Source organism: Medicago sativa, chromosome 2 (genome assembly GCF_051527215.1).
Source record: "Medicago sativa cultivar Bolivia chromosome 2, Bolivia_mono, whole genome shotgun sequence".
NCBI classification, from domain to species: domain Eukaryota; kingdom Viridiplantae; phylum Streptophyta; class Magnoliopsida; order Fabales; family Fabaceae; genus Medicago; species Medicago sativa.
This window is the reverse complement of record NC_140750.1, coordinates 22,231,429-22,245,676: the sequence shown is the minus strand read 5'-3', so window position 1 is coordinate 22,245,676 and position 14,248 is coordinate 22,231,429. Positions and strand designations below refer to the sequence as shown.

The 14,248-nt window shown below is 33.3% G+C and overlaps 2 protein-coding genes across 2 annotated transcripts; both read right to left on the bottom strand.

Annotated features, from left to right (window-relative positions):
- Positions 1–156: 156 nt before the first annotated feature.
- Positions 157–3,982, bottom strand: LOC146945544 (uncharacterized). The gene is made up of 8 exons (XM_085743871.1): positions 3,810–3,982; positions 3,561–3,710; positions 1,507–1,683; positions 1,219–1,310; positions 1,072–1,136; positions 875–977; positions 575–685; positions 157–488 (listed from the first exon to the last, which is right to left on the bottom strand). Exons 1-8 carry the CDS (start codon positions 3,937–3,939, stop codon positions 357–359), a joined length of 960 nt encoding a protein of 319 aa, XP_085599997.1. The 5' UTR covers positions 3,940–3,982; the 3' UTR covers positions 157–356.
- Positions 3,983–6,017: 2,035 nt separating this feature from the next.
- LOC146945543 (uncharacterized) lies at positions 6,018–10,264 on the bottom strand. The gene is made up of 8 exons (XM_085743874.1): positions 10,106–10,264; positions 9,845–9,994; positions 7,792–7,968; positions 7,458–7,549; positions 7,306–7,370; positions 7,097–7,199; positions 6,456–6,569; positions 6,018–6,366 (listed from the first exon to the last, which is right to left on the bottom strand). The coding sequence occupies exons 1-8, from the start codon at positions 10,218–10,220 to the stop codon at positions 6,235–6,237; spliced, it is 948 nt and encodes a 315-aa protein (XP_085600000.1). The 5' UTR covers positions 10,221–10,264; the 3' UTR covers positions 6,018–6,234.
- Between the last annotated feature and the right edge of the window lie 3,984 nt (positions 10,265–14,248).

Sequence of the window (14,248 nt, the reverse complement as noted above, 5' to 3'; positions counted from 1 at the left end):
GTACAATTATTTTACAAATAGATTCAATGATGTGTTGTCACGTCAATTAATGAAGATGACAACTCAGATTCATTAGTTGACGTGACAACACATCATTAAATACATGAGTAAAATGATTGGACAAAAAGTATAAAAACGATGAACAAAAAGAAAATATAAAACAAATGAAAGGTCTTTTTTAATTTTTGCACAATCCTTATTTTCATGTGATTATTTGGATACAAGGCATAATAGATGCATTACAATCTACAAGTTGCAACAGCTCAAAGCAAAGTTCAGCAACCATGTAATAATCACTTAATTTCATTATAGCCACTGATACTAATATTTGATAAAGTTTAAGTCATTATGGCCTTTTAAGCCGCTGCTTCTGCTGGAGAAGAGAATTTTTTGATAACATAAACAGGATCTCCCAATTTAAGGACTTTTCCATCCCCTTTAGCAGAAGATTCCATCCAGTTCCACACTATATCATGACCAAAGTAGACCTGCAACACAAGCATTTCATATGTGACTTGACATTAATGTACAAAAGGGACATTTTAATTGAAAGTTTGATGAATGAATGTCTCACCCTCTTTTTGTTTTTATCATTTGGTCTTATGACTTGGCCAGACCTATATTTCATGAGAGTTTCATTTGGTTCAGCTCCAACTTTTGCTGTCTCTTGATTGATTGTTGGAATCTTACCATAATAAGCATCATCAATAATGCACGTTAGATAACTGCTATTAGCATGTATTCTCAGATTAATGTAACCGAGATCAAACCAACCAGTCAATTGGACGGTTCCTGGTTCAATAGGTTGAACTGGTTGGTTCAGCTCGCTTTTTGAATACTGACATGTAGGAGATTATAAAGTAGAACTTTTCACCTTACAACGGTAACACAGCTTGGCACCCTGAAATGAAAACCTGCCTATCTTGAAATCTCTCCATAGGTCTTCAGAATACGGTTCACAACCTTCAACAAGGATACTGCACCACATGGCACCAAAATCTCAATCGCGTGATCTAAATTAGTAACGAATACTATGAAACACTAGGCACAAAGGCATGAAAACATTAATACTTGGGTCTGAAACGATTCATAAGTATTGGTTCCTCTAGAAGCTCGTTTAGTGCATCCAATGATTCCTGAAAGTAGTAAATGGCAAGTAAAAAGTAAAGACTTATATAAATAATTTTGACTTTGTTTTCCAACTGCAACTGGACTGACCTGAGATGCGATTAAGTACGGATAGCCATCACTGAAAAAGGTCTGGTGCGGTCCCTCGACATAATCAGGGTCTACTTTTCTAACTTCTGAAGCTGCAATTGGAAACATTATTTGAGAGTTATCGTGGTTATTTATGTCATGCACAACGTGTCTACGGTTCATGGAACCATTGTGCATTACATGCATATGTTAAATTGAATTTTTTGTACATTAACATGTCTAAGTAACAAATCCTTCTTAACATTGTTAGTGCTGTTTTATTATCCGTTAAGGTTTCAAAGATGTTACCAGTATTGAAGCGGACCAGTTTAGTAGGATTTCCTAAATAATCCGAGAACCACTGCGATGCTTCGGCTCCTTCGTCCCAAGCAGAGCCAGTCCATTCCCACACTGTAATATCATCTGCTACTTCATACTGTTTGTTCAAACAAACTTTGAGAGGTTCCATCCCTGGTGCTTTCAGCACTGTAACATGAAGATAGAGACACTACTCATTAACTAAACAAACCATGCGATCATGATCATGGAAAAAATGCAAATAAAAATCTATCACTGTTTCAACTACTTTAATTTTTTTGTTTTCTCATGGAGTTACTTCATCTTTAACTCAAACAACAGTCAGAAGGATACTTTTGAGGTCAAGTTTGTTTGAATTGAATGTACATGTGGTAAACTACTTAAGTAATATTTATTCAATAATAACTTATCACTGAAGAGTTTATGGCAATAAGCACTTTTATCAGTTTATGTAAGTTGATTTTCATAATTTTATCACAAAGGCTTATGGAAAATAAGCTGAGAAGAAGTTAAAAATAGGTTAGCTATTTCATAAAAAAAATAATCAATCACTTGCTTAATTTGTGGGGCTGTTGATGAGAAGTGGATGAGTCACTCATTTTGAAAATGACAAGGAGGTGAAAGTTCTTTCATTGCGTGCAGTTTATGCAACGAGCTCAAATTACTTAAAATATCAATTACATTTGTTTTACATCTTCTATTGGATGTTGTTTAAAAGAGTTTACATTTTCCTTTTATGATAAGCAAACAAAACAGGTCAGTAGATAGTTCCACTACTTTGAAAGGATATACTTTGTCCTCCACCCAGCTGTAACATCTGTCTTTTCTCACTAACATAGCTTTTTCCCCTTGGAATTAACTAGAAGGCTGTAAATATATTTTTGGTCACAAGAAGATTTTTTTTTTCCTGTGTTAGTCTCTTTTATCGATCTTCTTTTGTTTGAAGCTCACATGACTAACAAAAATCTATGAAGCGTCGACATAAACACGACATTGATAAGTTGGCAACGGTAATAAACTAATAATTTGAGAAAAAGAATTAACTGAATGTAATTACAAGTATCAGTGTCGTGTCAATATTAGAGACTGAACATGCCTTTGATAAAAAATGTCAATGATACAGAGACAGAAATATGCGTCGCCATTGACGTAGGGATTGATGGTGCCATGTGTGTAATGACAGCCAATGATGTTGATTAGGGATGCCCACTTCAAAATTACCTCTATCTTTGTGGATAGAAAAAACATGGTTGGGAGGAGAGACCTTCTAAAGGTTGTCACCCAACAAAGATTAGTCGGTGACAAAGTCAATCAATACTTAGCACAAATAACATGGTTAACAATAACAAATACCTCCATCTCCTTCTCATGTCTCCCACCCCTTCCCTACACCTAATCCATGTCATGTTTCATGGCATTCCACATGTAACATCACTAATTTCACGATGAAGAGTACGTATTCTAAGAGTTTTCTCAGCAAAGCGCGAAACGATAAAGACTAATTAATGCCTTTCAAGATCTGCAGTACATTTAAAGGTTGGGAAAGGCTAACTTATGTCTTTAGGGCACATTTTATGAAACCAAATATAAAAATATCATCTTAAAAGTTGTTTATTCAATATGTTGAAAGCTTAAAAAAAAAATTCTTTTCAATACAAAATTTATTTTTAATCAACATGACCCATAAAGGTTTACTTCATCAAAAAGTGAATTTTTATATGCATGAACTAGAAATCAAAACCATGACAACATGGGGGTACTTGATAGCTACGCGACTACTACTCTATCAAAAAGTGAAATTGTAAATGCATGAACCAGAAATCAAACTCATGACCACATGCTTAAGAGACCCGTTGCTTACCACTCAGACCAGATTCTTAAAAGTTTGGGTCTGGTCTAACTCAAACCAACAAAACCAGCTCCCCCTTAAAAACTTATGTCCGGACCTTATCTCATTTAATGTGAGACTCTTAACACATACCATTATTTATTCAAGTAAAACAAGAAACATGTGTTTCAATGAATAACATAAATATGTAAAATACCCATAAAGGAATCAGTGGTAGGTTCCCAGTGTTCATCAAAAGCCTCAGGTGGGAATTCAACCTCAACCAAAGCAAGCTTTGGTTCAACTCTTTGAGTACATGCTCTCCCTTTTGAATTCACAACCATCCATTGTCTATCCCACCTAAATCCTATCAAATAAATAAATTGAAAAGAAAAAAAAAAGTTTCAATCAAATTTAAGTTAAATTTCAAAAAAATAAAAAAGTAAAAGAAAAAAGAATATGATACCCGAAGGAGTGAGTGGAGCTTGAGAAAGTGAAATTCCACGGCATGACTTAACAGGATATACGAAAATGCCTGTAACTTTAGCTTCAGGTGTTGCTGATTCTGTTACAGATTTTGAAGCTGCAACACTCATTGTTATTCTTTCTTGTTCTATGTTTTATCTTTTGCTGTTAGATACAGATTGTTAGTGAAATGCAAATGCTATAAATAGCTTGGAACAGAACCCAAACTTTAAACATCACAGTTCACGTGAGGAGCCACGTAACACTACTACTATAGTACGCAAGGAAACATGTCATGTCACATATTGCAACGTTTTATTTGGTAGTAAACATCTTAAATGGTCCTCACTTTGCATGTCGCTTTCAATAGTAGTACTATGTGATAATATGAATATTTCATTTTGGTCATCGATTTTGTAAAATGTTTCTCATGTTAATTAATTGGTCAATGTTCATCACTAAACTTTGTTAACTATGATGATGGATGCGTTAAGTAGATATTTCAATATGGACCACCTTAATAAATGGTCCACCTTGGACTACTGTTTAAAAAATGTTTTAAACTCCAACGACAATATACGTCTTCTTTTTGTGTAAGATGTCAATGGTCTTTCTCATTTTTACGATTCAAATAGTGACTTAAATGATACCAGTTTGATCAAAACAACGGAAAGTATGTATAGTTTGTATTAAATCAACATCAATTAGATCACCATCTTAGTTGTAAATATAAGTAGTGTAAGTATTTTATTCCGACTAGTATCATCGATCGTCTTGAAATTTTGATAATTTTAAACATTGGCTTAGCGAAGAATTCGTCTATGTTAAGTGTATTGTTGACAATTAGAATGATTTATGACTTTGTAGCATCCTCCTTTTTTGGTCCATGGTAAAACTTTTCTTGAATCCATCATCTTAAATCCTATGAATGTGTGTTACAAAACGTGAATGATGATGACATGTCAATTAAGTGTATGAGAAGTACTATGAAAATTTTCTTCTTAACATTTTCTTTATCATTCTCATTTTTATTAAGTGAAATCGAATTAAGTGTATTATTGGCAGTTATAGCCAATGCTACCTCATTGTCATGAAATCCTATGGCCGGGCCGTAATATAGAGTAACTCTAATTGCTTAGAATATGTTTAATTTCAATTTTAGAGGCTAAAAAATGATTAAGGATGTTGTAGAATTGATTTTATCATCTTTTGATGATTTAAAAGAGAATTTATTTTTCTTGTAGAATTGATTCTATTTGAGATTATAATTTGTAGATTTTGGCTTCTACAATTGATTTTATCCTTAATTTTATTGTGAAATCCACTTTAAATCATTTTACATTTGACTGACTTTCATCCGAAATCAATTTTAAAAAATCAATTCACACAAAATCAATTTTGAGATTATAATTTGTAGATTTTGGCTTCTACAATTGATCTTATCGTTAATTTTATTGTGAAATCCACTTTAAATCATTTTACATTTAACTGACTTTCATCCGAAATCAATTTTAAAAAATCAATTCACTCAAAATCAATTTTACAAAACCAAACATGCTCTTACTCTTAGAATCGATCTAACTCTTATCTAAAAAGATTAAGTCAAACACAACTAAATTTAGAACATCCAACTATCAACATAGCAAAGTTGTGTAACCACTGCAACCAAATTTCTACGGCGGTTTGGAATTACCAAACTTCAGCCACACAAAACAATGAAGTTGTTTTTGTTTTTTGAACACATAATGAAGTAGCAATTGTAAAAATCTTTCCGTTTAACAAGAGGTCATGGATTCAAATCCAACAATGTTAAATCTCATGAAAAAAAAAAAAAAAAGGTTTTAACACCTATTGTGGTTCTACCCGACTCAAGGGATCAATTTTTGTAGTTACATGATCCATACAAAAAAACTTAACCAAACTTTAATTGAATCGGTTTGGTTAAAGTTGAATAGAAAAAGTTAAGAAATTTAATTCAAATCTTCTCAACTAAAATAAATTTGTTTAAATTTTTTCAAACACACCAAATTTGCTGTTTATCTCTGCAAAGGATTTTAGAATTCTCTTTGTTTAGATTTAAAATTTCCTACACTTAATCCAAATTATACAATTTATGTATTCATACAAAATAAACTTGCAAAAAATAGATTACCCTGCAAATTTGTTCTCAATTTTTGCTAGTGATAGTAAAACCATTTGAAAAAATAAATTGAAAACAAATGAAATGACTTTTAGTTTTTGCAAATCCTTATTGTCATGTAATTATTTGGGCACAAGACATAATAGATGCATTACAAGTTACACCTCCTCAAAGAAAAGTTCAGCAACCATGTAATAATCACTTAATTTCATCATAGCTACTGATATTCATGTTTGATAAAGTTAAGTCAAAAAAAGAGTTTGATAAAGTTTGTCATTGCAGCCTTTTAAGCAGCTGCTTCTGCAGGAGAAGAGACTTTTTTGTTAACATAAACAGGATCTCCCAATTTAAGGACTTTTCCATCCCCTTTAGCAGAAGAATCCCTCCAGTTCCACACTAAATTCTGACCAAAGTAGACCTGCAACACAAGCATTTCATGTGTCACGTGACATCAATGAAACCAAAGGGACATTCATTGAAAATTTGATGACTGAGTATTAATCTCACCTTGTTTTTGTTTTTATTGCTATTTGGTCGTAAAACTTTGCCAGACCTAAATTTCATCAGAGTTTCAGTTGGTTCAGATCCACCAACCGCTGTCTCTTGATTGATTGTCGGTACCTTAACATAATAAGCATCAACAATGTTAGGACAGAAGCCCCAGTTCAAATGAATAAATATACGAAAAAATGCAAACAATGAACAGATGATGTTTAGTAGCAAATATCGGCCAATTGTGCCTACGTCCCTGACTGCACAGAGGCTGCAGTTTCTTTCTATTAATCAAGTTTAGTGTTAATAGAGTACAACTTGTATATAAATACCACGGTCCAATTTTTTTTTTAGTGCAACTCGCGACCGGCCCACTAGTCAGTAAGTATGAGCCATACTCAACAATTTATAATGCAAGTTGGATGCGTAACTTGATTAAGATATAACAGGAAAAAGGGGATTAGGATGTGTAATTTAAAAGGCTCAAACGTTATCCAATCTCTGCCTACATCACATGTTAATCAATCTATGCGTATTATGGCGGTACATGCATGTTAGAAACTAACATTGTTAGCTTAAGTTATGGTATACATGTTCCTATGGGCCATACTATTGCCTAAATGATATGTACGAAACTATAAAGTAGAACTCTTCACCTTGCAGCGGTCGCACAGCTTGACACCCTGAAATGAAAACCTGCTTATCTTGATATCTCTCCATAGGTCTTCAGAATATGGTTCACAACCTTCAACAAGGATACTGCACCACATGGCACCAAAATCTCAATTATGTGATCTAAGCTAGTAACCAATACTATGAAATAATATAATTACAACACTACAAGAAGGCAAGGAAAAATTAATACTTGGGTCTGAAACGATTCATAGGTATCGGTTCCTCTAGATGCTCGTTTAGTGCATCCAATGATTCCTGAAAGCAATAAATAAATGACAAATATAAAGTAAAGACTTATGTAAGTAAATTTAGACTTCATTTTCCAACTGCTACTGGACTGACCTGAGATACGAGTAAGAATGGATAACCATCGCTGAAAAAGGTCTGGTGCTGTCCCTCAACATAGTCAGGATCTACTTTTCTAACTTCTGAAGCTGCATTTAGATATATTACTCGAGAGTTATCGTGGTTATTTATGTCATGCATGTGTTTGACTGAATTTGTTTCACATTATATTAGACACATTTACTATATAAAAGAGTTAATCCAAGTAATTTGCATGTGTTCACGAAACTGTTGTTGTCCTTTACCAATCACTGACAGGTCTAAAGTAACGCATACAAATTGTTATCCTCATTGTCGTATTCTTTAAGGCTTCATAATTTTAAAGACCTACCAGTATTGAAGCGAACCAGTTTAGTAGGATTTCCTAAATAGTCTGAGAACCACTGTGATGCTTCGGCTCCCTCGTCCCAAGCAGAGCCAGTCCATTCCCACACTGTAATATCATCTACTACTTCATACTGTTTGTTCAAGCAAACTTTGAGAGGTTCCATTCCAGGTGCTTTCAACACTGTAACATGAAGATAGAGACATTATTCGTTAACTAATCAAAGGAAGAAATGAAGAAAAGAAATCATGATCATGACAAATATGCAAATCAAAAGTCCACCAGCGTTTTAACTACTACAATTTTTTAGTTTCTCAAAATTAAGAACAGGAGTCAATTAAGAATGAAATTAGAACACGATATACAGAAGAAAACGGAAACTGTAGAAAATAATAATGTCCAAACTACATAAGATATCAAACAGGAGGGAAAAAGTAATCACGCAAAGACATGTACATTAACATGGTAAGTAGTGAGTACTGAAGACAACACTGATGTCCCTTGTATAACAGACATTTCTCAATGGCTTCGATAAACAAGAAGAGGGGAATTGAATCTGGTACATACAAAAATTTCACCAAATTCCTTCAAAAAGTAGTGTTCATTAGTGTTTTTTAGACAACTTCACCAAATTCTTAGGCATCCGTTTGTAATAAAGATTAGAACTCAACCCCTTTGGTTTACAAAGCTAGATACTCACCAGTCACCACTGCGCTAGCACCCACAAGACACAATGGTTCACAATTAAACTTGATTGCAAAATGCAGAAAATAAAAGCACAAAGAGAAGGGTGAGTGTAAGTTCTTTATATGCTAGATTAGCTATGCAATGCATGTGATCTATGTCAATCCCTAGAGATATTTTACTTCATGTTTTCCAGTAATGATGAAGATTCAAGCAGATGCTTAAAAGTTAAAACCATGAGATCCAATATAATTGTCATTTGAGCTCCAACACACAAGAGATACTTCGTACTTCATCCTTAGAAGGCATCAATGTATTTTTGGTCCCCACAAGATTATTTTTCTGGTGTTAGTCTATTTTATGAATCTCCATTTATTTGAAGCTTAAATGACTAACAGAAACATACGTCGCCATTGAGTGTGAGATTAATGATGTCATGTGTGCAATGACAGCCAATATGATGTTGGCCAGGGATTCAAAATTACCTTCATCTTCTTGAAGACAGAAGGGTTAGCAGACCCAACTAAGTGGATACTTCACATCAATAACTTACCTTTATCTCCCTTGTTACCCCACCCCTTCCCTACCTACTCTAATACAAGTCATGTTTCATGTCATTGCACATGTGACTTCATTAATCTCATGATGTTCAATACTACCAAGAGTACAGACTACCTAGAATACTCTTTGCACGCAACTATAAAGACGAATCCCTTTCAAGATCTCGACACATTTAAAGATTATGCATGAGTTAGAAACCAAACCCACAACGGCTTAAAGAATGAACCTGCTCACAACTCATGCTATGCCATTATGTTTTTATTATGTTTGAAGAAGTGCTGACAGCACACTTTCTAACACAGTTTTTTACCACATCATTTTTTATTGATTAAAATTCATATGCATCCTACCAAATCATGTGAGTCCCATATAAAATTGGTGAACCAATTAAAAAGAGTGTGTTGAAAAGTGTGATGCTAGTATTATTTTTGGATTTAATGTATACTTACAAAACAACTTGTAAAGTGAATCGTGTCACTATTTATAAAAGAGATTCAGACACGATCTTTATACCGTGGTTTTTTAACAACCAGCTTCAGACCAAAAAAAAAAAAATCTATTTTTTCTAAAGAGCTTAGCCTGGTGGCGAAACTCACACACTCAATTGCTGAAAAATAGAGAATTGTGAGTTCAAATCAGCGCCCCAACATATCAAATGTCTTTGCAACCTTTTACCATCTGAGTTAGCACTCACGGAGACACAGTCACACTATTTTATTGAAATAAAATGAGAAACATGAGTAACAATGAATAAAATAAATAAATAAAAAGCATGATATATTCTTTGGTGGAGCATAAAAAAAATGTAAAATACCCATAAAGGAATCAGTGGTAGGTTCCCAGTGTTCATCAAAAGCCTCAGGTGGAAGTTCAACCTCAACCAAAGCAAGTTTTGGTTCAACTCTTTGAGTGCATGCTCTTCCTTTTGAATTCACAACCACCCACTGGCGATCCCATCGAAGTCCTATCAAATAAATATATCGAAAAATAAAGTTTCAATCAAATTTAAATAAAAAAAAAAACATAGGAAGAATAAGAAGGAATATATATGAAGGAAAAAAGATATGGTACGTACCAGAAGGAGTGAGAGGAGCATGAGAAAGAGAAATTCCACGGCATGACTTAATTGGATAAATGAAAATGGCTGAAATTTTAGCTTCAACTATGGAAGTTGATGGTGCAGCTCCCATTGTTAGAAAAATGAAGCAACGCAAATGTAATGAATTGCTTAAGTTTAACTTTGAATAGCTGACTTGGTTCTAAACACGAGAAGCCACATCAGACACGCAAGCAAACACACGTCACACCACATTTAAGGTGGTCCTCATTTGCTTAAATTATAAATCAAAATATAAAAATAGAAGAGTTTGAAAGCTTAGGAAAAAAAGTTTACTCTCGTGAGCGTAGTTCAATGGATAGGGTCACTGTATAAAATATGTAAAGTTTGAAGTTCAAATTCCGATCACCATAAAAAAAATAGGAAAATTGTTCGTCATTTCGTGAGTTTAATTCAGTTGGTAAGAACAATGTATAATACATGGTCTGGATTCAAACCCCAGCCAAAAAAAAAAGAGGAAAAGAGTTCAAAATATAAGGTTTAAAGAAATTTATGAAATTTAGTTAGTGAATGAATTATTTTCATATATATATATATATATATATATATATATATATATATATATATATCCAATTATACTTCATTCTAACTAAAGGAATTTTACTAGAAATAATTTATGTATACATTTTATCTTCAAATGTTCATGTATATTACTATGAGTTTAATTGTGGTGAGTTGACAGTTCAAAACAGTTAACCATTTGATTGTGAGAGATTCTTATCAACAAATCTTGAATTTGTCAATATAAGTAAAATCAATACTAGTTTATTTAAGTATTATCATATCGATTTTCTCCATACATTGCATAGAAAAAAATAATTCTCTTAATTTTTTATATTGTAATTTCTTATGTTAGATAACCATATTTATTTATTTTTCTAAAGTAATTCTTAAATAAGTTTTTGCAGTTGTTTATAATAGTCAATATTTTAAGTAAAATAAATATTCGACGTTTTTATTATGGGAAAATCTTCAATGTTTTGTCAAAGTCAAATCAAATTTAATATATTTTTTTCCTTCAAAAAAAATTTTAATATATTTTTTCTACACTTATACCATCATAATAATTTTAAGGAAATGCTAAACGGTGTTCCCGAACATCGGTTAAAGATACCAAAAAATAGAAATTATATAGTAGTTATTGCATTGAAAATTGTGTAATTAATTCATAAAAAGTCAAAAAAAATTCTCTTTTTAGTAATAACTTCCTTTTTTGCTATCCTTAACTAGTGCTCCGAAGACACATGCTAGCATGACCCATAATTTTATTGTGTTCCTTGTACCAATTTTTTGTTACTGTGTTCCCTTAAAAAAAACACTTACAAAAATTTATAATTAACTAACAGTTTATAATCTTCCAATGGGTTATAAATATACATACACTACTCATTTATGAGTTTTTAATAGTAATACTTTTTTTTTTGCTACAATTTAATAGTAATACTTAATTCCCTAAAAAAAAAGTAATACTTAATAAACATTTAATCTATCCAATCCAACATCACAAGAAAAAAAAAATTAAATGGATTCCACCAACAAATGTATATCATCTATCAATAACTCTATATCCACATATTTCAATATTTTAATATTTTTTTCAAGAGAGAGAGGGAGAGAGAGAGAGAGAGAGAGAGAGAGAGAGAGCCCACCATTAATTAAGGGTGGTATCTAATAATGTCGTAATTCATATTTTACTTTACACTTTGAGCTTCTTCATATTAATTTCATTATCACTAAATGATTTCGACTATTCGAAGCGAGCACGATTGAACTCGTAGGAGATACTTTTTTTTTCCGTTCATCTCACATATTTTACACTCATGTGATCGAACCATCTCTCATCCCGTACCTTATTTCAACTCTTCCACAATCAATCCTAGTCCACAAGTGAAGGTCTATGTTCATTTGACTTCTCCTCCTTCAATTGGTACAACTCTACAATTTATGGTTAAAAATAAAAAATAGAATGAGAACATAGTAAAAAAGGACAATTTTGAAGGTGGTCAAGGAGACAAGACTTAAATCATAAATTAGTCGGGTAGATAAAGTATGGCTTAAACGCACTTTTGGCCCCCTATGTTTGTCATAGTTGCGATTTTGGCTCTCTATTAAAAAAGTCAACTTTTCCAGCCCCCTATCTTTTGGTAAATCATAGGCCCTCTCATATTTTGATCGGGTCAAAGCTCACGTGGCCACTTACTTAAGTGATATGGACGCCACGTAGGCAATTTTTTGATTAAAAATAAAAGATAAAGCCACATGTGTATCTGGCCATTTAAAAAAGAAAAAGAAAAAAAGACAATGGAAAAGGAAGGAACATGTGGTTCTTTAATTCTTCCCAATCTTCTTCCCAGATTCATCATCAACTATCAACATCATTGTTCTTCGTTACCACTGTTCATCATCTTCTCATATTCAAACATGGCATCAACTACCAACATTAACCATCATCATCAACACCCACCATCAACGGTGGAGAGTGGGAAGAATAATTTAGATTTGATTTAACCAACACCCATCATTGGCAAGTCTTCGAATGCAAAAGTGAAACCATAACAGAAACAAGGTATTCCTTATCCAAATTAACCAAAGCAGGGTTCAATAAATTTCATCCCAATAATTCTTCAAACACTCAACACCACCTTCCTTCAAAGCCAAAACCCTCAAACTCTCATCCTCTGAAATCAAATTCGCCACACAACCAATGGCATTGTCTCGCGCCAACCTAGTACCAGTCGAAGTCAACCCTAACAAAACAACAACAACATTCTCCTCCATAAAATTCTCTTTAATTTCATTAAACTTTGCCAGATTCCTTAAAATAGCCGTCACATAACCTTGCGAACCCGTCATTCCACCTTGACAAATTGCCAACATAGACGAAATCCCACCTATAGATCCAATCGCTCTAGCATTATCTCTACTCAAACTCAACGCCTGAAGCGCAATACAAGCTTTCTTCGAAAGAGTTTGGGTTGGGATTTGGTTGTTAGGGTAATGGAGCATACTATTTTTTATTTGATTGTTAATTATCCAACATTTGTTACGAAACAGTGATGATTCTAAGTTTTGGTGTTTTTTACTTGACCATAGACAAGTGTGACTTTGGAGAATCTGAATGTGGTGGTGTGGTTGTGTTGAAGCGTTTTGTAGGAGAATAATGATGGTTGGTTTGATGAGGCAACATTGGTCCTTTGCTGGTTTGGTATGATGAGGAACATAAGAACATGGTTGTGTTGTGTTTCTGAAATTAGTTGTGTTGTGTTGTGTTTCTGGGAGAAGGTAGTTGTCTTGTGTTTCTGGAATAATTTTTAGTTGAAGAATGATGAATATGTTGTTAAAGGGGTTGAATATGATAGTGATGTGATGAATTTTCTGTGTTTTTAGCTAATCAGTCACATGCCATCCTTTTCCCGTTCATTTTTTTTATTTTTAAAATACACATGTGGCTTTTTTAATTAAAAAATTGCCTACATGGCGTCCATTTCACTTAAGTGAGTGGCCACGTGGACTTTGACCCGGTCAAAATCAGAGGGGGTAAAGTTAGGGGGCCAAAAGTGGGTTTAAGCCATAAAGTATCAAACATTCACATTGAAGATTTTGTAAGGGTATTAGAAAGATTTTGATATTGGTTTCACACAAATCGGAGTTTCGGTCAATATGTTTCACACAACATAATGAATTGTGGATAAATTCAGAAAAAGTTTGTTGGACAACTGATAGATATTTGGCAAGTGTACCAAATTCAATCGAGGTAATAAATGATTTGTATCCACGAGGACCGTTGTTAACTTCTACTTAGCAATTTCATTATTAAAAGGGTGTATTAAATTCAAGGGTGCCCTATGCAGTCGAGTTGATTGTTGTAACATAAACTAACGGTAAAAGTTGGTTTTAGAAATTTATGAGAAAATTATGATCAAGACTTTCGAGTCCTCCAATGTTCCTCTATGGTAATTTGCACTCTCAATGCTCATCTAGTTTAACGACAGGTTAGCATGATAATTCTACCCATTCTCTTGACCTAGAATTCTCTCCGCAAGTGACAATCCCTTAATCTCTTAAGTGAATTCGGGACAATTGGAGGTTTTAACAGTCCGT